This window comes from Muscardinus avellanarius (genome assembly GCF_963383645.1).
Source record: "Muscardinus avellanarius genome assembly, chromosome: 8".
Taxonomy (NCBI): domain Eukaryota; kingdom Metazoa; phylum Chordata; class Mammalia; order Rodentia; family Gliridae; genus Muscardinus; species Muscardinus avellanarius.
In genome coordinates, this window is record NC_137794.1 from 70,132,461 (window position 1) to 70,156,225 (window position 23,765).

At 37.0% G+C, this 23,765-nt stretch overlaps 2 protein-coding genes across 2 annotated transcripts in view; one reads left to right on the forward strand and one right to left on the reverse strand.

Moving 5' to 3' along the window:
- The window catches only part of TRAPPC3L (trafficking protein particle complex subunit 3L), a gene marked incomplete at both ends in the record, with an annotated part of 49,689 nt that extends 40,215 nt beyond the window's left edge, over positions 1-9,474 (reverse strand). Inside the window, 3 exons of the mRNA XM_080700700.1 lie at positions 1,845-1,944; positions 5,624-5,721; positions 9,433-9,474. Of these exons, the coding sequence (XP_080556826.1) occupies positions 1,845-1,944; positions 5,624-5,721; positions 9,433-9,474 (240 nt within the window). The remainder of the gene's footprint in view (positions 1-1,844; positions 1,945-5,623; positions 5,722-9,432) is intronic.
- Positions 9,475-17,511: 8,037 nt separating this feature from the next.
- On the forward strand, positions 17,512-21,327 carry CALHM4 (calcium homeostasis modulator family member 4; the record flags this gene model as incomplete). Its single annotated transcript, XM_080700697.1, has 2 exons — positions 17,512-18,069; positions 20,941-21,327. 2 exons carry the CDS (start codon positions 17,512-17,514, stop codon positions 21,325-21,327), a joined length of 945 nt encoding a protein of 314 aa, XP_080556823.1.
- Positions 21,328-23,765: the final 2,438 nt, after the last annotated feature.

The following is a 23,765-nucleotide window of genomic DNA, read 5'->3' on the forward strand; positions in this document are numbered from 1 at the left end:
GATTTTGGCCTTCTAATGTGTAGCAGAAAAGTTCTCAGTAATGAGGTTATATATGCTTCTACTTTTAGGTGGTTATTACTCTTTATTCAACATATCTTTAAAATAATCAGTTAATCATCTCTTCTTAAATATAAATTAATGCATTATTATATGGAAAAATATGTGTATCATACATATATAATCATATCCTGGGGAGTAAACTAAAATGTTCACTGATTCTTCTAACATATATTTAGAATGGAGTCTCCAATCAGCCCTTGAAGTAATTTTTTTTTCACATACCAAAGCCTGACAACCAACCTTAACTGCATGAATTTTATTTCCCACATTATATTAGTTTTCAAATTATTAGCCAATGATCTACTGCCTTGAGTGTCTACAAGCTTAGCTTTCTGTAGATATATTTTATATTTGACATTACATATCCTTATAAAGACAATGAGATGGATTTGGCAAAGGTAAATGAAGTCATTGTCAAATCTGACCATCGTCATTATGGCTAATCATAAGGCCAAATGGGCAGGGGTTCCCCACCAGAAATACAGCAGACATGGCCACCAACATTTACATATTTCAAGTAGTGTATTTACTTTCCATTAAATGGCTAGTTTCACTGAAGTATTAGTCACAGAATTGAATTAGTAAAAAGCTATTTTATTTTTCAAACCACTGCTTCAGAATCTCGCTTTTATTCTGCCAATATTTGAAAAGAGACTTTTTAAACCAGCTTAGTAATATGGTAAATTCACTGTGCTAAGTTTGTATGATAACTGGATTCCAATTGCTGTCATATAATTGACTAACCATGAAATAATAAGGGTAATAATATCAATAAGTGAAAACATTTTTCATTTGGATTGTGTTTTTGAGTGCATAATTTTTTTCAAATATACTCACATTCAATTTCTTCCTATTCCTTCTGGGATTCTGTTTTCTTATCTGGAAAATGGGGACAATAACCCCTATTCTGCCTACTTTAGAGAGCTACTGTGAAGATGAGAGACAAAAAGTAAGTACCTAGATTCAGAATCACAAAGCTCTATGTGTTTGGTTGTATTAGAGCCAATCAGCTGAAGAGTCAGCTTGGCCATAGGTGACAATATTCAAAATCAATAGAGAAAAGATGAGTGAGACTGAATTAATTTGCCAGTTGGGTAAATCCTAGAGCTGAATGCCAGGAACTCCTAAATAGTTCAAATCCATGCATACATTTTGGTCTCCCAAAAATCAACAACACAAAATTGATAGCAATAGGCCTGCAGATTAAATAAATGCTGGCTGGCTAAGGATGCATTTCACAATTTCATATCTAAGAAAGTTTGTCCAGTATAGAATGGCTGTAAGTCATCTCCCACACATCAGGACTGTGGAAGTTCTTAGAGAACATGCATTTATAGGACGCTTTGTTTTACTCTTGAGAAAAAACATTGCTCTGAGAATGACTACAGCAATTTTCTTTGATGCTGCCAAAAGCTATCTCCTTTCTAAATGCTGAAAGTGACTTCATAAAGAAACGAGAGTGGGGCATGCATGTTATAAGCTTGCCTGTTATATGTTTCTATCTTCCTTCTCCAAAAGTTTTTTTCCCAGTGTGAAATATGACTCCACACACACCATGCAGTCAAGAAAATCTGTAGCCTCTTAACCATGTGGAAGCATCTTTCATTTCACAATATCTTTATCTCTGTGATGAAATAAAATGCTTTTCCATCAGATTACCCTTCTTAACACCTAGGAACATATATAAATGGAACCTGTCCAATCAGGGTGAAAAACTATCAAACTCAGAAATTCTCCAAACTCCGAGATTCTCCAAACATCAATGGTGCTAAGAATGCATTTACCTGGGCAATTATGTCTACAATTTCTGAATAACTATGACATCTTCTCACACAGGACCGAGCCAAAAAGTCTTCTATCAGCCGCGTTCCGATGCCATAACCCCTGTGGATGAAAGGAAAAGTGTGGTCTGTATGTGCAGATGAAAAGCTAAACCAGACATGACAAGTCCAATGGTCTCTGGCAGTGGGCTTTGTATCCTCCCACAGACCACAGAAGCACAGAGCAGCACATCCAGGAAAATTTAAACTAGTTTCCCATAAGCAGAGGAGTCTGGCTAGAGTTGAGACTAGCCTCAACTTGACAGTGTTAGTTAAACTTAAAGAAGGCTGGTGTCTGTAGCTAGTGTTTCTCATCATTAGCTGTTACCAGAGACAGAATGAGCGTCTGGTTAACTTGTCTGCTGCAGGTATGGTGCCTAGAAGCTTCCTTTTGGCACAGTTATCATGGGAGGGGGGCAGGCATTTCAAGAATGGGGTCTAGAAGGTGGGGAAGAAAGGAGTGGAAAAAATGTAGATTATGCTGTTGGCACCAGTGAAGGTTTTAGCAGTTAGGACTATTTAAAAACACTTTTATTGGTATGTTGCAATTATACATCATAGCAATGTTCAAAGATATAGAAGCGTACGTGCATACAGCACTTGGTGTGTTTCCCTTAGCATCCCACCCTGCTATCCACCTTTCTTTGTTTAAATTTTTTTATCGGTGCATTGTAGGCATCTATCTTAATGGGGCACTAGCTGGTAGAAGCATTCATATGCAGACCACTCATCAGCCCTTACCCACTATCCACCTTTCTCTACTTATTAGTGAGATTGGTATATGGACTTGGCATTATTTTAAATGTTTCCTTCACCATTTCTCCTTGTTCCTCTCCCTACCTCCTTCCCCAATACCCTTCCACTATTCTACTGATCTCTCTCCTCATTTGTCTGAAGTCCCCTTTGTTTTCTCTTTTCTTTCGAATTCCTACATATGAAAGAAAGCATATGAACCTTGACTTTCTGAGCCTGGTTGATCTCTGCATTTTTCCTAGTTTCATCCATTTTTCTGAAAATGACATAATTTTTATAGCTGAGTAAAATTCTATTGCATGTATATACCACATTTTTTAGGCATTCATTTGTTGATCAACACCTAAGTTGGTTTCAAAGTTTGGCTATACACATGTATATGCAGGTATCAGTATAGAATTCTGATTTTAACTCTTTTGGAAAGATAAAAAGGGGTGGTATAGCAGGACATATAGTGGACCCTTTTTTAGTCTTTCGAGAAACCTACATACATATCTCCATTGTGGTTGTACTAATTTGCAATCCCACTAACAGTGTGTAAGAGTTTCTGTTTCTCAACACCCTCACTAGCATTTATTATTGTTTGTATTCTGGATCTTTGCCATTTGAAATTCAGTTAGATGGGTTTTCAGAGTAGTTTTGAATTGCATTTTTTTGGCTGCTAGTGATGTTATATGTTTTCATGTATTTATTGGCCATTTGTAGGGTTTTCTGTGCATGGCAGTAGAAAGAAGCTAAGTTCAGAAAACTCATGTTTTATGTCAGAGAAGCTGAAACATTGGTGCTCAGAAGAGAGTATTTGATTCACCTGTTCATCACACCCCAAGCAGGTAGCTCGCATGGTGCCTGAAGCACCATCTAGCCTTTTATAGAGATGGGATAACACAAGAGTATATGGCTCAGATGGCTGAGCAGACTCTTGAACAAAATAAACCGACGACTATTATATTTCTGAAAGGGATATAAAAAAGCCAGAGTTCTCTGTCATTATAAAAATTTATATTTCAGTTGAGGAAATAGGACCTTAAGGATGGAAATAAAAGACAATATTGTTTTTGCCAAACTACTGGCAAAAAAATGAAAACAAAACTTAAAACAAATTGGCCTTTAATTTCATAGCCAAAAGTACAGAAACAAGTTAAATGATTTAGACGGAGAACAGAAGGTTAACAAAATAACATTAGAGGCAGCAATTGTTCTAGAGGATCTAAAAAGGGGTGAGATTTTTTGGTGACTTGGCAGTTGGGGTCGGGGGATAGATTTGATAGCTTGTTAATTCACTAAATCTAGTCTGATATCTTATTTACATTTCTGAATGAACATGAATAGGCAAATTGGCTTACTTGATGTATTTGCGAAAGAAAAATGGTTTCTAATTCTTGCCAGAAAGTTCACAGCAAAAAGATTTTTAAGGAAAAGAACATCTATTTTAAAAGAAATAGTTGAACTAGTGTAAAAATATTTCCAATGTTTTAAAATTATTATGAATAGCCATAGGCTCAGCCATTAGGCACAGTGATAAGTAGTTAGAACATTGCAGACAGTGCATATACTATATATATTTTACTTTGGTCAAAGGGTACGCTTCAAATAAAAGTGAAAGATGCTTTCAAAAGCTATTAAAGAAATTTAAATGTAATTTTCTTTTTCTTAAGGCAAGGCTTTTCTACAGTAGACTCTTAAAAATATTGTCTTTAATATTCTGTTCATATTTGTGAAAATGTATGATTAGGTCACCAAATGCATTTTATAGTTGAATAAGTGAGTTTCTTCATTTCCTACAGCGATTCCACAAAACAATGAACATTTAATGTAAATCAAATACATAGAATAACTTCTGGGAATGCTGAGTCAAATGTTTAAGTGTGACCTAAGGGAAAAATAACTTCAGCAGCTCCCATAGTAACAGGCCGTTTAGCTGAAGAAGTGAAGGGAAAAAATATAGGTGGGTAGTTGGGCAGTTTGCTTCTTTGTGAGAGCTCCTGATTAATCAAGAAGAAATGGAAAACAAATGAAAAACGCATGTCTTCCAAAACTAAAAATAAGTTTCCAAAAAGAAAAAAGGGAATACTTATATGCAAAGAGATGAAGATAAGAGCTCTTAAAAAACAACTTTCAAGTTTTCCTTTATGTTGTCTTTTTCTGCGTCCCAATGGAAAGTACAATGAACCCTTTTAAAAAGTTCTAAAATGCCAGACTAAACTTCCCCTTCTAGCTGCCTAAGTAAATCTCCTAGCCGGTGCGTATTTTCCAGGTACCTCTCTGCTCCAGTTTTTTCCAGAGACCATAATTAAGGGGCTGAAGGAATGTTGACAGATATTTTATTTTTTTGGCAATAATCTAATGATTATATTATTATTGTGAGGAAATAAAAAACTGAATTTGAGTAGGAGGATTCTCCACTAATAAAGTGAGGAGAATGGGTTTTATTTAAAGAGAAAAGAGTGGGTTTTTATATTTAACATATTTTAAAGTACATTATAGTAATAGCAAATACTTTCAGAGAATGAAAATATTATATGAGAAAATGAAATTCTTCAACCCCTAACTCCCCACTACCCAGTCTTTTTTTTTTTTTGGACAATTATCATTAGATTTTTGCATATCTTTTCATCGATTGTCTATGCGTAGGTAAGCAAATATTTACGTTGTAAGGAGTTATGCTAGGAAAAAATTCTGCTGAAAAGATTAAAATGTGATGCGCCATCATATTATTAAAAGAATATCTTTAGTTTTTCCATGTCCTTTGTTTATAAGTGACTGACAACTAAAAGAGAAACATTCTATACTTGATATTAGAGAAAGTTCTTTCCTATTATTTTATGTAGTCAACCCAAAAGCAAGTATAAGAAGTTATATTCAGCTTCTGACATGATTCATTGACATAGAAGAAGAGCTGGTGAAACGGGGCATGTTGTTAGATGCAGGAAAAATGCAGGTGATGCTAAGAAACAACAAACACTCTTCAGAAATGAAAGACTCCTACTTACATTTTATCTAAGTATTCATTCACATCTTCATCTTTCTCATAATCCTTACACAGTTGGGCAACCAGAGCTCCATAGGTGAGGACAAAGAGATCTTTATTCTGGAAGAAAAGGGATGGTTTAGTTAGATTTTCACAATGCCCTCCCTCCCTTTTTTCTTTCCTTTATTCCACAAATTCTTTGTGCTGGACTCATCCACAGAAATTATATGCTCGTTGTTTCTACCCTCCTATTATTGTAAAAATTTCCACTTTTAAAAACAAATTTTACCTATATTTGGGTATTTAGCTGAGGCCAAAGAAGAGCTATGGAATTTCTTAACATGAGAACATCTTTCTATGCATTTATTTATAGTATGTAACCTGTGACATATTTTCATGGAAGGCTTTTCAATGTAACTAATATCTAATACAAATTGTTCTAGAATATTCTGATTTATGCTGATTCTGTTTTCATTTGGAAGGAATAACCGGGCAAGACTTCTCAACTTCTCATGAGTCTGCAAAATCCATAATGAGTTCCAGGTCAGCCAAGGAGACAACCCAACTGCAAAGGCAAGTTTGTGACTTCTTTTTTCCCCCTTCATATTTAATGAAAACAGAGAAAAATTTCTTTCTTTCTTTCTTTCTTTCTTTCTTTCTTTCTTCCTTTCTTCCTTTCTTCCTTTCTTCCTTTTCTTCTTTCTCTTTTTCTTCTTTTGTGTGATACTGAGAATTGAACCCAAGGGTATTTTACCTCCAAGCTATACCCCAGCCCTTTATATTTTTTATTTAGAAACAGGGTCTTACTAGATTGCTGAGGGCCTAAATTGCTGAGGCTGGCCTCAAACCTGCAATCCATCTGATTTCAGCTTCCCAAATATTGGGATTACAGGCATTCAACACCATACTTGACTGTGCTTTTTTTTTATATATTTGCAAAATATGTCCCATATTCAGAGTGAATTACAAATAAGAACTAAAACCGAAGCCAATTTAGATGACACTTGGCATAGATGTTGGTGATATGGTAAACAGGAAACACATTTCAGCCAGTGTATTTTTAAACGTCTTCCTGTTTTGTTTCTCTTGTTGAGTATGACCTAAGAAAGGGAAGGGGATCTTAGAGACACTTTATTCCGATGCTGTCAGTCCTAAAGAGGAGAGAATGAGGCCTCTGGAAAACTGAGTGAATTCCCCAGCTAGCCAGCAATTGCCAGAACCAGAGAGGCTGCTCAGACCCAGGCCTCCCCTGCCCTGGCTTTACCATTCAGGTGTGTGAAGGAAGGATATTTTTTGGACCAGAGGTGGGCAGCAGAGGAAGGTGGGAAGAACATCACTACTGAATATAATTTTACTTTGCACATAATCTTGTATATTTGGTAAAGGTCAAACACAGATCCCAGGTTAGTAAAGGTGTCCCTACCTTCAGGGCTAGGTGTCTTAAATAGCCTAATGTAGAGGGGAAGAGAAGGCCTGATGATATGTGTTATTTAAAAAAAAAAAAAAAACTGGGGATTTAACCCACAAGCATTCTACCTCTGAGTTATCCCTCCCCCGTCTCAACCTCTCTTTCTTTTTAGTTTGATATAGGATCTCACTAAGTTGTGGAGGACCTTGCTAAATTGCTGAGGCTGTCCTCAAACCTGCGATCCTCATCTCAGCTTCCGGAGTTCTGGGATTATAGGTCTGTGCCACCATGCCTGACTTTTTTAAAAAATAAAAATATTTCAAAATAAAAAATAAAAAATAGGGCAGTGGGTGTAGCTCAGAGGTTAAATGCCCCTGGGTTCCAGCCCCAGACACCCCCCCACACACACACACACAAAGAGCATGGGCAAGAATAGTTTTATAAACAATAAACTTGCTTACTTAACAAAGTGGCTTCTAAAAAATGTCATATAATTTTGATTCAAATACATCCGATATTGGTCTAACACCACCAGTGTTCTCCCTCTTATGTATGGGTTTATATCATGACAAATATGTTTCTTCAGTCAGTAGAATATTTATTATCATTAAATACATTTTAAAAGAAGATAATGTAAATGTTATTTGATTTATATGGACATAAATTATGTGAAAAATATAAATTAAAATGTATATAGAATATATATTACATGTTAATGATATTATAGTAATATATACAATTCAGGATTAGGAAAATGAGTATGTTAATATTTTTACTAATAAATAATGGGTGTAAGCAAACAATAGGAATAAAAATATTGTTAATTATAACAATGAGAGTCACCATGTATTACATTTTAGTTCTGTTCTTATTTAAATCTTCCAAGAGCCTAATCACAAGTCTTAAGAAATGCCTATAAATTGTAAATGACATATCCACCCAACATGTACGAAGGCATAGCAGAAGACAGTGCTGCAATGAACCAGTGCTACAGAGTGAAAATAAGCAAAGTTGGAGAAGGCAGAGAGAGAAAGAGGAAAATGTGAATGATAATGTGTTTGTTGCCACTAGCAGTGTAAAAAATAATTGAAGAAAAGAGAAAAGAACAGGAAGAAAAGAGAAAATATTATATCCAACCTGCATGCCGCAGCCTCAGTATTATGTCCATTTATAAGAGCTAGACTAAAATATTGGCTAGACTAAAATAATCTTTCTCTCTCTCTCCTGAGATAAACTACTGTATTTCAAAACATATTTTACTTCCAGCTGAATATCAAGTTTTAATATCCATAAAGGCCCATTTTAAAAATTCTGCTTCATGACCAAGGGCTGTGCCTTCAATTACACATACAATTGGGTCTCACATTCATACTGCAGATCCCCCAAAAATGTGAAGATAAATTTACCTTATGTGGTTCTTAAAAATAATAAAAAATCAATTATGTTCATATGTTAAAAAAAACAGTATTATTTCCAGAGGTTTTGGATCTATCAGGATAAAAATGTTTTAACTGATATATATATATATATATCAATTAATATATGTAATATATATTTAGTTAAGTAAATGTATGTATACATTTATTTATTTATTTATTTATTTATTTATATAAAAGTGATTTGTGTACAATATAAACATAGGACAATATTTTTTGGCATCTGAGAATCATAAAGAAATATAAATTAAGATTGCAGAATGCCAGAGAGGGGGACATCTGCAGACATTTCCAATTGGGATGTGCCTGTTACTCACCACAACCATAAGTACCCATGCCTGAAATTACTTAATTATATAAAATGCCCACCTGACCCTCCAAATAATTAGCACAGCTTTAAACTTAACCATGAATTTTTACATCTGTAACATCTGAATGGATTAAAGTATCATGAAAGAGGATTAAAGAAGAATATTATCCAAGTTGAATTTGCAAAAATATAAGTTTAAAAAGTAACTCCAAATTTAGAATATAGAGAAAGAATAATAAAGCACAAATAAAATATAAACAATTATACTGAAACCTAGGAAATATATTTTAGATGCAATTTTAATACTTAGTTTTTGATGATCTTATTCAATTTTGTGCATAATTAACAGTTTTGTATGCATTTAATTTCCTATTTCATGCAGTATTAAATACAAGTTTAATCTTTTCATATTTCTGTCAGATAACTTTTATAGAGGTAATTAATCAGAAAAGAAGACCCTAAAATCTCTAAAAGAATCAATTATTCTCTTACAGTATGTAAGAGAACACTGTAATTATTCCCAGAGGTGTTCTTTATGGTCCATTCCACTAACCATTCTCTTTGCTTCACTGAAAACTTCTACTTGTAGCATCACCTTGCAAAATAAATTTTAAAAAATTTTCTCAAGAAAACATTTTCTATAAAGTAGAAATAGGCTGTTTATAATAAGATCTTACTATTTTATGGTATTCTGGTCTTCTGTGCACAGGGCGAGACATAGTACTTGGTAGAAAGAGAAGTGTCTTCAATTTTTCTTCTATCTAAATCCTAATGGTGCGTCAGGCTTTGTTCTTCTTTGGATTTGCAAGTTCCTCCCTGCTTTGAGACAACAGAGCTGCTTCTGAATTCAATTGCTTTTGCTCTTTGCTGAACTGAAGAGGAAAACAAAAATCATGAACAACAGACTGTCTTGTACCTACGTAACTTACCACTGATCAAATAACTGCTTCACTTGTTGGGATGAGTTGTAACTTAGACCCATAAAAGTTGATAGTGTGAAGTCAGACCAGAAGCACCAAGACACTAAAATTTCTTTAGCCCCAGGGAGTTCAAGAGTGGTGTTTTGTTCTCATGCCAAGGCATTGTTTTGAAATCACAAACAGAAACCCTCACAATCCAAGATAGATTTAAATGCTAGCATTATTCAGTCTTGTATTGATTGTTCTATGAATTAGAGAGACAGGATCAGCAATCTGTAGGCACTAAATTCTGGGTTCAAACCTGATCAACAACTCAAATGGGTATTATACTGTGCCCAGAATACAGACCCTCATCTTAGTGATTATAGCATTCAAATATATCTGGCATCCTTTTTTTTTTTTTTGTCTGTTTGCTTTTTCATAAACAGTAAGAGCAATTTTAAGGAGTGATCAAATGGGTGATATTTTCTAATAGAACTGTTGTTCAAAATGGGTGCCTTACCATTTAATAATGTATAATGATGCTGGCAGAGAAAGTAAGCCTTTAGCTTTCTTTGATAGTTCCTAAGATGTTAGCTACTGAAAGCTCTCTGTATTTATGCAGAAATACAGATATTTAAAGTTCAAACAAGAAGCCTCATCATGTCAGCTGCAGGGTATGGAGATCAAAGTGATTCCAGGAATAGAGGCATAAAACTCAGTTGAGGAAAGTAGTTCCCCACTTTTTGCACCTTTAGACAATTAGTCCTATTTGTTCTGGCATATTCTTGCTATAACGTGACAGACTAGTGCAGACTTTGAAGAAGAGTGGGGTGGAGTTGAAAGAGCCTAGGAGGATTGGAAAGGCTTAGACTAAATTGCAGTTCTACCAGTTACTGACTGTGTGGCCCTAGCCGAGCTGCTTTATTGCCCTATGGCTCAGTTTCCACATTTTCCCAGTGACAATAATAATACCCACCTCACAGAATAGTTGTGAGTATCAAAGATATAAGATGTGCTATAAAACACATGATAATTCATTGTATAAAGCTCATTACTATAGGTTATTCTTATAGGCAAATATGTTTTGGGATGGAATTATACAATAATTAAGGTATTTCCATTAGTGCCCATATTCCATGACACCATGATCTCTGGAAAATCAGTGTTGTTGAGCTGTGGGATGTAGGAGATTTTTTTTTAGTAGTAGATGAATAACAACTGTATAAACTTTACAGTTTGCAGTATGGTTTTCATTCTCTTCACTTTATTTCAGTCCAAATATGATCTGTGATTTAGTCAATTCTATAATCATTGCCATTTCTAAAGGATAGGTATCTAAATGTAGAAAGGTTAAGAAATTCATCAAAGGCTATCTGGATGGTAGACAAAAAAGGGAACTACTCTAAAATTGCTGATTCTGAATTAGATTTTTTTCTTTCACACACATTCTAATTATGCAAGAGTAACACATTTTTGAGGTACTCTCAAAAGATCTACTGAGGTGCAATCTGGGTAAGAGATCTTTGAAAAAAAAAAAGCATAAAGAGTCTGTGTGGTAGTAGAATTAAAATGACTAAACTCTTGAAACTGTGATTTGGTCATAACTGGGCCATTGTGAGAATTCAGGACATCTCTGGTGATTTAGAGGAAGTGATCTCTTCCTCCAAACTGACAGGGCTCTCCACTACTCGACAACCCTTCAGTTGGGACACAGGGCTGGAGGAAAGAGCTGACTCCCTGCCAAATTCAACTTTTAGGTGCAAATCTGCAGAAGCACAGCCTAGTCGCCAGCACAGGGGTCACTGGTTTGCTGTTTTTCAGGCTGTGAAATCCACTGGCCTTCAGCACTTGTTAGGATCCAGTTGAGCCTTGTGTTCCCAGGCTCCTTTTTGTATGTAAATTCACCCCTCACTTAAATAGAAGAAAGCACAGATTTTGTTTCAATCAGGTAAATGATCTATAATATCTACCTTGGTAATAAACGAGGAAGGAGGGCCATTTCAAAATAATGCACAAAAGTAGATTTACCACTTTTAGTAAGAGTTCTTTTAGGCTGACTAGGACAGAAATTGGAGCTAGGGCTGGGAGAAAAACGGGTTCTTGAGTTTCATCAAATATGCAATGCAGTCAACTAACCCAGTAAATGGTGAACTGGGCCATGCCCCTGTGAAGGTCCTTTGGGAGGTACCTAGGCACCTAAGCAGAGCTGCTAACAGAAGATGGGGCTTATTTTCATTTTTGCAAATTCTTTCTTTCTTTCTTTCTTTCTTTCTTTCTTTCTTTCTTTCTTTCTTTCTTTCTTTCTTTCTGCAGAATGAAAGTCCTCTTTTTATTTCATAGCCAAGAGCAAAACAATTCGAATCAACATTTTAAAATTTAAACTGCAAGTATAGAACAAGGTAGTAAGAGGACATTTATGTTGATAAGTGAAAACCTTTTTTTATACTTTATTGGTGTTTTGTAATTGTACCAGTATTGGAAATGGACTAGGAAGATTTGAGAAAGCTCTGGTTATTAATAAATAAAAATGGCAGACCTGGGGAAACACTTGGTTTCGGTTTCAGTCAGGAAGCAAACAGCTATTGAAACTTAAATTGACTTAGCTAAAAGTAATTAGCAAGTCACTAGGAGAGGGGAGCTAGGACTTCCTCTTTCTAAAGACAGTTTTACATAATAATTGGATAATCTAGCTAGGATGGGAGGAGGGGGTCGACCTTCATGAAAGGAGACACCTTGGCAATTAAGGGGAGGAGCTTTACAGGGAGTTTTTTTACTACGTCAGAATTACATGAACAAGATGGAGGATGTCATGTGTATAAAAAGTCTGTTCGGTGATTTTGTTTGAAGCACCCCCTCATATTACCCTTGGGTAACATGAGGCTTCTGTATTGGGTAACTGTCTTCTGTATTTCTTTCTTTTTAATAAACTTCTTTAAACTTTTAGCAAGAGTCTGGGCTATTGCATATTTATCATTAGCTCAGGACAAGAACCTGTGCTTTTTATCTTTTTTTATCTTTTTGTGGGGTTTTTTTGGGGGGAACTTATTCCCAGGGGTCTAACAAAAGTCCCTGGAGACAGTTTCCCCAAACAGTAACCCTCACTCCCCAAACCATAACAGTAATCATACATCTTGATGAGGTATAGGATGTTAGAAGCATACATGCACACATCACTCATTTAGCCCTTCCCCAATTCCCACCTCATTTCCTCCCCCTCCCTCCTTCCCATGTTCAGCTTAGTGATTGATGTTGGTGAGTTTATGCATGTACCTCATGTGCGTTATGATGTTTCCCTCTTCCCCCCTCCCATCTCCCTCAGTTTGGTCTCATTTTCTATTTAAGGCCGGTTTTACCGTGATTTGGCCTGCTTTCTTTGCATAATATTAGTGTGTGCTTTACTTTGTACCCAACTTCCCCTAAGGATAGCTCCAGTGTTCAGATCCACTTACCCCCTCCAGCTGTGCTCAGTGAAGGAGCTGGTGTGTTCCTCTTGAGGAATATATACTTGAAAACTATGTATTGAACAGATAGACAACAGTAAGTTATCTTTAACAAAGAGACAATTTGGCTGCAAATTGTTATGTTGGAATTGTCGTGTCTCCCCTTCCCCAACCCTCCTAACCAACTGCGTGAGCTTAAACTCAGTGTACATTGTGGTAGTACTAAGAGGCTTTGAAGCCTTTTGAGAAATGATTAATAGCCGTGAGGGCTCTGCCTTATGGATTAGAGCCTTATAAAAGGGCTGAAGGGAACCAGCTCAGATCTCTTATAATTATTAGTATTATTTCTTTGCTCTTCTGCCATGAAGAGCACTTCCCCACTTCCTTATTTTTCATATACTTTAAGAGGATTTAAAATATGAAATAAAAAATACAAGGAAAGATGTGGGACTTACTATCAAGATGTACTAAACATGTTATTATATACATTTTGGGTTTTGTTTTAAGCAATGATAAAGCAAGACTGAAACAGCTGAAATATTCTGCGCCCTCTTTGTCCTATTTTTCTTTCCTCTTCAGTGATCACCACTGTCTAGAACTTGATAGTTATCATTCCTGTGCATATTTTAAAGTCCTTCATATGTTGCTGTGCATAAATAACAAAAACTTTACATCGTATCATACTGCATATCTTCTACAGCTCAGATTCTTCTCTCAGAGTTATTAAGATTTGCCTATATCCATACCTGTCACTGCAGATTATGTATTTTAGCAGGTCTGTAGCCGGGATCAGAAAACCTTTTTCTTTAAAGGAAGAGATAGTAAAATTACAGGTTTTGCAGCAAGACAGATTCTTCCACAAATCAAGCCCATTGTTACAGGGCAAAAGCAGCCATCCATACTGAAGTAGCAGGCATGGCTATATTCCAATAAAACTTTACTTACAAGCACTCACATTTGAATTTCATGTAGTTTTCATGTGTCACAGGATATTTTAAAAAATGTGTTCAACTATTTAAAAATGTAAAAGCTATTCTTAGCTTATAAACAAAACATAACATAGAGTGAGCCAATTTGGCCTATTAGCCATTGATTGCCAAACTCTGTAACACTCTGTTATCATGGTTTATTAATCTGTTTCCCAGTTATTGGCCATTAATGCTGAAATTTCCTTAGTGATATTCTACATGATCAGTACATTTTTGAAAATGATTTGAGGACAACTTCTAAAAATGTTTATTTTCTATTTTTAGGGTATGGAATAATATATATCTCTACCTAAACGCCTATGTCTTAGACAAAAGTTGCTAAGTTTATTTTTTGAAACATTTCTATCCTTTCCGATATTTATTTATGAATTCATTTCTGTTAAAGGTGTGTTAAGCGCATGCTTGTAATCCCCGTGCTTGGGAGGCGGAGACAGGAGAATCACGCAATTTCAAAGCCAGACTTGCCGGCTTAAGAGACCCTGTTTCCAAATAAAAATATAAAAAATAGATGTCTGGGAGTGTAGCTTGGAGGTAAAAGGGTTTCCAGGAACCCCAGTACCACCAAAAAAATCTTTATAATAAGAATTTGTTTTCATAATTCTATTGGCTTTTACTTTATATATTTCTAAGTTTGAAGTTGCAGGCAGTTGACATCTTCATAGTGGATTGTTGGTTTTATCATGAGGGTGTATTCAAAATTAGTCCTTTAGAAACTTTTGTCTTTAGCTCATTTTGGCTTTTATTAATATTGTTGTCCCCAGTGGAAGCTGTATTTCATTGCCTTTCTTTCACGCTCTGTGTGTGGTATAGTTTGGGGAGTGTCACTTGTAAGCAGCATAGACACAAGTTTTAATCATGGTGTAGGTGAGTTTAAGCCAGCTTTGGCATGGCACTTAAAAGCCGGTGCCAGACCACCTGGGCTCTCAACTTGTTTCTTCCACACTTGGTTCTGTGTGTGGCCCTGGGCAATGTCCTTATTCTCACATCTCAGTCTTCTCAGCTGTAACAATACTGAGGATAAGATGAGAACCTTATCATTGGGTTATTGCCGGGGAATTAAGTGAGGTAAAGTTCTTAGAACCATGCCTAGCATGTAGCAAACAGCAATTATTAGCTAGTTAAGTTTTTTTGTTGTGATTATTGATGTATTTGATTTTATTTATACCAGTTTTGTTTCCTCTATTATTTTCTTCTCTTTACTACGTACTTTCTGTCAATATTATTTTTTATTTTATTATATATTAATTTGTTACATAAAAATAGAGGAAATTTGTGTTGTGTGTGTGAGAGAGCGAGAGAGAGAAAGAAGGAGAGAGAGAGAGAAAGAAGGAGAGAGAGAGAGAGAGAGAGAGAGAGAGAGATAGGAAGAAACTGGGTATTAAACCCAGGGCATTCTGCCTCTGAGCTACACTCCTAGCCCTATTTTATTTACTATTTTAACTTTGAAACAGGGTCTTTCTAAATTGCTGAGAGTCTTATTAAGTTGCTGAGGTAAGCCTTAAACCTGTGATCCTCCTGTCTCAGCTTCCCAAGTACTGGGATTACAGGTGTGGACCACGATGCCTGCCTTTATTTCCTCTATTTTTTGAATAATCTATACATGGTGTATCTTCTTTTAGGAATTATACTTAAAATTTTTGTGGTTTTATTGATATGTAATTGAGGTGAAACATGATAACTTTATGTGTGTTACACATACACACATATACATATATATACTATATATACATATAAATATATATATATACCTGCAGTCATCAAATTAATCAGTATAATTAGTATTTTTATTGCCCCTGTTCTGCGTTTTCTCTGATTCTGTGTTTATCTATTTGACATCCATTAATTACAAGGTCAAATAATGGCCAAGTTATTTACATCTCTCCTGTGATTCAGAACCCATATACTGAGCCACCCCCTTATCTAATTCCCACAAAGTAAACCAACATTTCCCTTCCTTAAGTGAACCCATGGCCAGGTCATAGACATGTAGTGATAATCTCTATGCTCCAAAGACCACTGGGATTATTTTAACTAGCCAGTCTAAGTGCTTCCCCTGCCCCACTTGCCCTTTACCACACCAATAAAGGCTCTGTTCTGGGCTCTCCCTTCCTCCTCTGCTTCCTGTCCAAACCTGATGCTTCTGGTGTGACCCAGCAGGCAGGGCATGCCCCTGGCCCTGAGGATGATAAGTAATGCATTCTCCTTTCAATGGCATTGCCATCTTTCTCTTGTCACTCAGTCACTTTCATAAATTAAAACTATGGTTACAAATTGACACAATTCCCAAATTCTTTTTCATGTCTCTTTGTATTCTTCCTCCCCTATTCAGGAGACAAATACTGTTTTCTGTCAGTATAATTTATATTTTCTTAAGTCTTATCTAAATAAAATTATACATTACATATTACCTTTGAAAAACATTTCAAAGCCAGGAGTATTGAACTATACACCCAAACCTATTTTCATTTTTATTCTGAAACAGGTTCTCGCTAGGTTGTTGAGAGTCTCACTACATTGCTGAGGATGTTCTCAAACCTGTAATCCTCCTGTCTCACCCTCCCAAATACTAGGACTATAGGTGTGTGCCAATATATCTGGCCATGGATAAGTTATTGTGTAAACATAGGTCTTCATTTCTCTGATGCAAATAATTGAGATAATGACTACATTTTATAGTGTATTATTTACTTTAAAGAAAATGACAATTCCTCAAAGTGGATTGTCTCACTTGACATTCTCATGATCGTTGTATAAGAATTCTAGTTGTGCCAGGCATGGTGATACATACCTGTAATCCCAGTACTTGGAAGACTGGGCCAGGAGGATTTCAGTTTCAACACCAACTTCAGTAATTTAGCAAGACCCTCAGCTATTCTTGAATTATACTTTGGAAAAATCTTTTGAGATCTTCAAGCAGAACTTACAGGTTATTAACTTTCCAGGTAGCCCCGATTTCTGGATTGCTCTAATATCTGGTAATCATTATTCTGTACTTTGTGATTTTTTGGTGATGGACTTGTGGTCTGATGCAAGGTAAGAGTGCCTCTGTGTTGCTTCCGCCATTCTATTTGCTGACACTCAACAAATAGAATGTTGTACAAAGCAGCACATGGAAATAAGTGGGAAGATATGTATACGAAGGCACGTCTTTTTCATGGAAAGACACATTAAGAAGTCTTCCCTTTATTCATCAGATGAGAATTAAGATCTCCTTAATTTCTCCTAGCTATAATCTTGGCATGTATTTATTAACTATGGAGTCACAAAGTACACAAGGAAAGATGCTAGAATCCTTTAAACATGTAAGGATGTTGGGTCATTTGATACAACCAGTTAAACCAGTAAGAGCCCATAAAATGGTTATGGCTGGTAGAGTCTAATGATCAGAAAGGGCCACGGGCTGGTGTGGGTAAGAGCTTCCCAGGATGAGCCCGACTCTCAATGATTTTGTATGTTCTCTGCAGAAAAGTGGCACCTTTATCAATTCTTTGATTGCGGCCTTGACCATTGGTGGGCAACAACTCTTCTCCTCTCTCACGTTCAGTTGTCCCTGTCAGACTGGGAGAAATTTCTACTATGGCTCTGCTTTTCTCATCATTCCTGCTTTGATCCTTCTGATTGCTGGTTATGCTCTGCGAAGCCAGATGTGGAGGATGACCAGTGAGTACTGCTGCAGCTGTGCCCCTCCACAGCGGCGAATCAGCCCCCTAGAGTGCAAGCTGGCCTGCCTTCGGTTCTTCAGCATCACCGGGAGGGCACTTGTGGCTCCACTAACGTGGCTGGCAGTGACCCTGCTGACAGGCACCTACTATGAATGTGCAGCAAGTGAGTTCGCCTCTGTGGACCAGTACCCAGTGTTTGATAATGTCTCTGCCAGCAAACGAGAAGAGATGCTAGCTGGATTTCCATGTGACAGGTCAGCTCCTTCTGATGTGATGTTGGTAAGAGATGAAATAGCCTTTCAGCACCGATATCAATCTCAAGTAAGTTTTTCATTTATTTTCTTGCCATACTATCCCATAATTGCTAGTTATGGGGAAATGTTCACATTTCTGCTGATTCTCATGTTGTCTGAGTATGGAATCCAAACTACAAACTAGATACCATTCGTCAAAACAAGCTCTACTGAGCAGCTATATAGGTGTAATTAAGACATTGGGCTTTGGACTCAGCAAACCTAAGAGTATGTCTTGCTTTGTTACTTATTAACTTGCAATATTCTGAGTAAGTAATCTATGCTTTGCTTTCTTCAGTTCTAAAAACGGGGCTCTCAATAATGTTTACAGCATAGGAGTGGTGTGAGGAATAAATGAGCTAATTCATTTAAAATACTCAGTACTGTGCCTACAACCAATATTAAAATAATGACTTTTAGCTGGACATGGTGGTACATACTTGTTACCTTAATACTTAAGAAGCTGATACAGGACAATCACAGGTTTGAGGACTGCTTCAGCAAGTAGTGAGACTTTCAGCATCCTAGCAAGATCCTGTTTCAAAATAAAAATAAAATAGATATAGGGGTATAGCTTGGAGATAGAATGTCCCTGGGTTTAATCCCCAGCAAACACACACACACACACACACACACACACACACACACACACACACACACAATGACTTTTAGATACTCTTATGAATAACATTAATACTATATTTTAAGCCCCATATTTGGCATATGGAAAATTTATATTTCATAGAACTAATAAATGGTTACTTGAGATATCCAGAATCATGCTGTTTCCATTTCACCCAGGCTGCTTTCTGCAACACCTTGAAATTAAATATCATTTAAAGAATATATATTACTTTCCAGCTGGATTTTTCTGGATTGAGCACAAGATCATATTAAGTTAAAATTCCCTATTTGCCCATGTCCCATTCTAAAATATCTTTATTTTTTCTACCCATTTCAGTGTACATTCTCCATACATGCTAAAAGTATCTCATATAAAATCCTTCAGTAGTCTTCTACCAACTTAAGCACAAATCCAAATTCCTTGGCATGACATACGAGATCTGTCAATACCTTGCACTTACTGCCTTTTCCAAGAGGCTCCTGTGATCCTGTGAACGCAGGTTTCTTGTGGTTCTCCCGTCTTCATGCTCTTATCTTTCTGTCTTCTTTCCTTATTAGAACTCTGTTCAACTTCTTGTATCTGGTGAACTTCTTTTTTCTTTCTTTCTTTTTTTTTAAATTTAAGTGTGAGCATTATCTCCTCTGGCAAGTATTTCCTGATAGTCCTCTCTGCAAAATTAAATTAGAATTTATAGTTCATGTCTCCTTTATTGTCCCCCCTTGGGTGCCACGTTTACTCGTTCCAGAAACTACCACATGGTACTGTCTTTCTTGGTGTGTAGATCCCCAACTGATTCCCATTGCCAAATGTGGGCTGCACGTGGTGGGAGGACAAGCTGGAGCTTGGTAAATGATAGTTGATGAATTAATGGGCATCTGAGATGACAAGTATCACATTGTAGGATTTAGGCTCCATAGAGCACAGCTATTTTCGCACTCTGCATACCTGCAAACTCCAGGCTTGTACGTGAATGGAAAAATGCAAAAGGGATTGTTACTGTCCAAAGTGTGGCTGTGTACTGTAGATTTCCCTAAATGTGTGACACTTGTCATCCTTAATTTACATAACATTTTCTAAATATTAAACCAAATAATAAAAATACGATGAATTCTAAGGCTAGAAAACATTTAGGTTAATAGACATTGTTAAATAGTCTCAAATAAAACCTAGCTTATTTTTTAAAGGAAATCAGTAAGTTTCTACAAGGCACAATGACTATAATGTCAGAGACCCAAGTCGGCTCCCTGACTTATTTGGTTATAAAAGAAAAGAGAAAGGAGTAATGCAAGAAGAAATAAATATCAATGAGTACTTGTTGGCACATCATTGAAGACATCTTGGGAGGCTACCATTATCATCTGTCATACCATTATCTTCATCACTATCATTACCAAATATTCACTGAGCTCCCAAAGAATGAAATGAGTTTGTATCCGACAATTGAGAAGTAAGTTTGAACTCTAAGCAAAGAGCAATGTTTATGTATCTTATGCAAAGTTAATTGGTGGGTTATAGCGTCCCTCACTTCAAGGACAGTACTTAGAATCCATACCAGGTTAACTGGTCAAATTCCTTTGTAATCCCAAAGCCCTGCTGAGTTGGGTTCGGTGACACCTGTAATTCCAGTACTAGGAAGGCTAAGACAGGAGGATCACAGGTGTGAGACCAGCCTCATCAACTTAGTAAGACCCTGTTTCAAATTTAAAAAAAAAAGGAGGTCATAGGTGTAGCCCAAAGGTAGAATGCTCCTGAGTTTGATCCCTAGTATTGCATCAAAAAAAGTTGCAAAAACATGTTGAAATGGCTCGACTTATCCTTCCCTCAGATCTGTTTCCGTATCAAATTTCTACATCCTTCTTATCACTTTCCTTTGTTCTCAGTCTCCAACACCATTAAAAAAAATTCGAATTGTGATTGTAATAAGAAACAACAGTATGATTTTACTATTTTTATGGATTTGGTTTGTACACAATAGGATAGCAGTTATATCTACTTTGTTCCACCCCCAGTACCACACACATAAATAAATAAATAAATAAATAAATAAATAAATAATAACTAGCTAAGCGTGGTGGCACACACTTGTAATCCCAGCATTTGGGAGGCTGAGATAGGAGGATCGTGGTTCACGGCCAGCCTCAGCTACTTAGTGAAAAAATAAGTTTTACCTATATCTTGTTTCTTGCTTTTGCATGAATCTTTCTTACCATGGCTGTTCCTTCAACATTTGTTGTATTGATGTTTTCTGTTTTTCTTTCTAAAAACCATGTGAAGATGCTGGGCTGGATTCTGATCACTGTGGCCACAGTCGTTGCCCTGGTGTCCCGCTGTGTGGTGAGATGTTGCTCTCCCCTCACCTCTCTGCAGCACTGCTACTGGACCAACTACCTCCACAACGAGAGCGAGCTCTTTGAACAAGCTGCGAAGGAGCATTCCCTGCTCCTCATTAGGCAGCGCATAAAGAAGCTATTTGGCTTCATTCCTGGCAGTGGAGATGTCAGAGACATCCGCATTCCGTCATGTCAGGACTGGAGAGAGATTTCAGTACCCAGTCTTCTGTGCATGGGTGATAACTCACAAGGTCACTATAGTTTTCTGGGAGACAGGGTGGTTGAGGAGAATGAGGAGGACAAACAAGAAGGTATTGAGCTAAAACCTTGACAATAGCACTTTTCACAACTCAAGTGGCTCAAAGATATTTGAAGATGATGGAGTTTCAGTGCAATCTCTGCAACTTTTTCTCTCTTGTATATTTGTTTATAGAAATCCATCCAAAATTCTATTTCCCTAAATCAATTTATCTGAGAATTATGCCAAACTATCTTTTTGAAATTCCACAGATGATCTGCTAATGTCCACAGTGTCTTATTAGTCTAATAAAAATATATTTAAGTAAAATAAAAAATTTGTGTCTTAGTTGTTACTTAGTAGCCGTGTAAAAACTAAAATTTCTGAGTGTCATTTTGCCATCTGCACATTTTTTTTTTTTTTTTTTTGGTGGTACTGGGGTTCCTGGAAGCCCTTTTACCTCTGGGCTACACTCCCAGACCTACCTATTTCATATTTTTTTAAATTTGGAAACAGGGTCTCCTAAGCCAGCGTGGCTGACTTTGAACCTGCGCGATCCTCCTGTCTCCACCTCCCAAGCGCGGGGATTACAAGCGTGCTATACCACGCCCGGCTCTGCACATGTTTTGGAATCTGAATATCTAACCTATTAGGAAGAAGGATACCATGCCTTTTTGAAACTAGTAACATGTGAGGAAGGTTTTGAGTCATCCTACCATAATAAGGGGGAAATGATGTATTATTGTGTCCTTATTGGTATAATAAATGTTATTTGTAGAAATTCCATAAAAAGAACATTTTTATAACCACTAAATACAAAGGTTTGTTTTTTTTCTAAAAATAACTCCCACCTGTGTTCCACTAAAGGGATCATCTTTGTACCTTTTCTTTATCATTTTGTACCTTTGCACTAAAAATATGTATGGGAAACTAAGAGTAAAGATTATTCTTGTATATCTATTACTAGAATCCTTTGAAAGAGGATAATATCTATCTGGTCGTTCTCTGCCTGGCCATGCTGTGCAACTTCTGGTATTTACCAATTTTCTGATTTATCTTTTGTGTGTGTATGTGTGTGTGCACGCGCATGTGTGCGTGCATGTGTGGTGTGTGTTTGCATGCACATGCATAGTCTCTTGCCTGATTTTGCCATGTTACTTAAGCAACTGGCTCATTGATCAAAATGGGCAGTCTGAGGGCCTTTATTTATTCATTTCCTTAGTCAGAATAATGCCTTCTTATTGTCAATGGACCAACCACCAATAGTTAACTTGACTTTTAAGACTTATTCAGCAGGAGACCAAATAGTTTGAAGTTTAAAAACATAACCAGCACTGGGCGTGGTGGCGCATGCTTGTAATCCCAACTTTTGGGAGGCTGAGAAAGGACGATTGCACAGGTTGGAAGCCAGTCTCAGCTATTTAGTGAGGCTCTCAGCAACTTAGACCCTGTTTCCAAATAAAGTATAAAAAAGGTAAAGCCGGGTGTGGTGGCACACGCTTGTAATCCCCGTGCTTGGGAGGCAGAAACAGGAGGATCGCGCAGGTTAGAAGCCAGCCTCGCTGGCTTAAGAGACCCTGTTTCCAAATAAAATTTAATGTGTGTGTGTGTGTGTGTGTGTGTGTGTGTGTGTGTGTGTGTGTCTGGGAGTGTAGCCCGGAGGTAGAAGGGTTTCCAGGAACCCCAGTACCACCAAATAAAATAAAATAAAATAATTTAAAAGGTCTGGGAGTAAGCCGGGTTTGGTGGCACACGCTTGTAATCCCTGCGCTTGGAAGGTTGAGACAGGAGGATCGGGCATGCTCAAAGCCAGCCTCAGCTGGCTTAAGAGACCCTGTTTCCAAATAACATATAAAATAGGTCTGAGAGTGTAACCCGGAGGTAGAAGGCCCCTGGGTTCCATCCCCAGTATGACCAAAAAAATAATAATAATAATAAATAAATAAATAAATAAATAAAAGGTCTGGGAGTATAGCCCAGAGGTAGAAAGCCCCTGGGTTCCACCCCCAGTACCACACACACAAATAAATAAATAAATACATACATACATACATACATACATACATAACCAGCTAAATGTGCTGGTGCACACTTGTAATCCCAGCATTTGGGAGGCTGAGACAGGAGAATCATGGTTCATGGACAACCTCAGCTACTTAGGCCCTCTGCAACTCAATGAGACCCTGTTTAAAAATAAAGAATAAAAAATAGGGCTGGGGGTGTAGCTCGGAGGTTGAATGCCCCTGTGTTCCATCCCCAGTACCGCAAAAACAAACAACCCCCCCCCACACACACACACAATTTCGCCGGGCATGGTGGTGGAGCATGTTTGTAATTCCAGTACTTGGGATTACAAGTACTGGGAGGATCCAGGTTCATGGGCAGCCTCAGCTACTTAGTGAGGCACTCTGCAACTTAGTGAGACCCTATTTCAAAGTAAAGAATGAAAACCTCAGGCTGGGGGTGTAGCTCGGAGGTAAAATGCTGCTTGGTTCAGTCCCCAGCACCCCCCCACATACACACAAAAACAA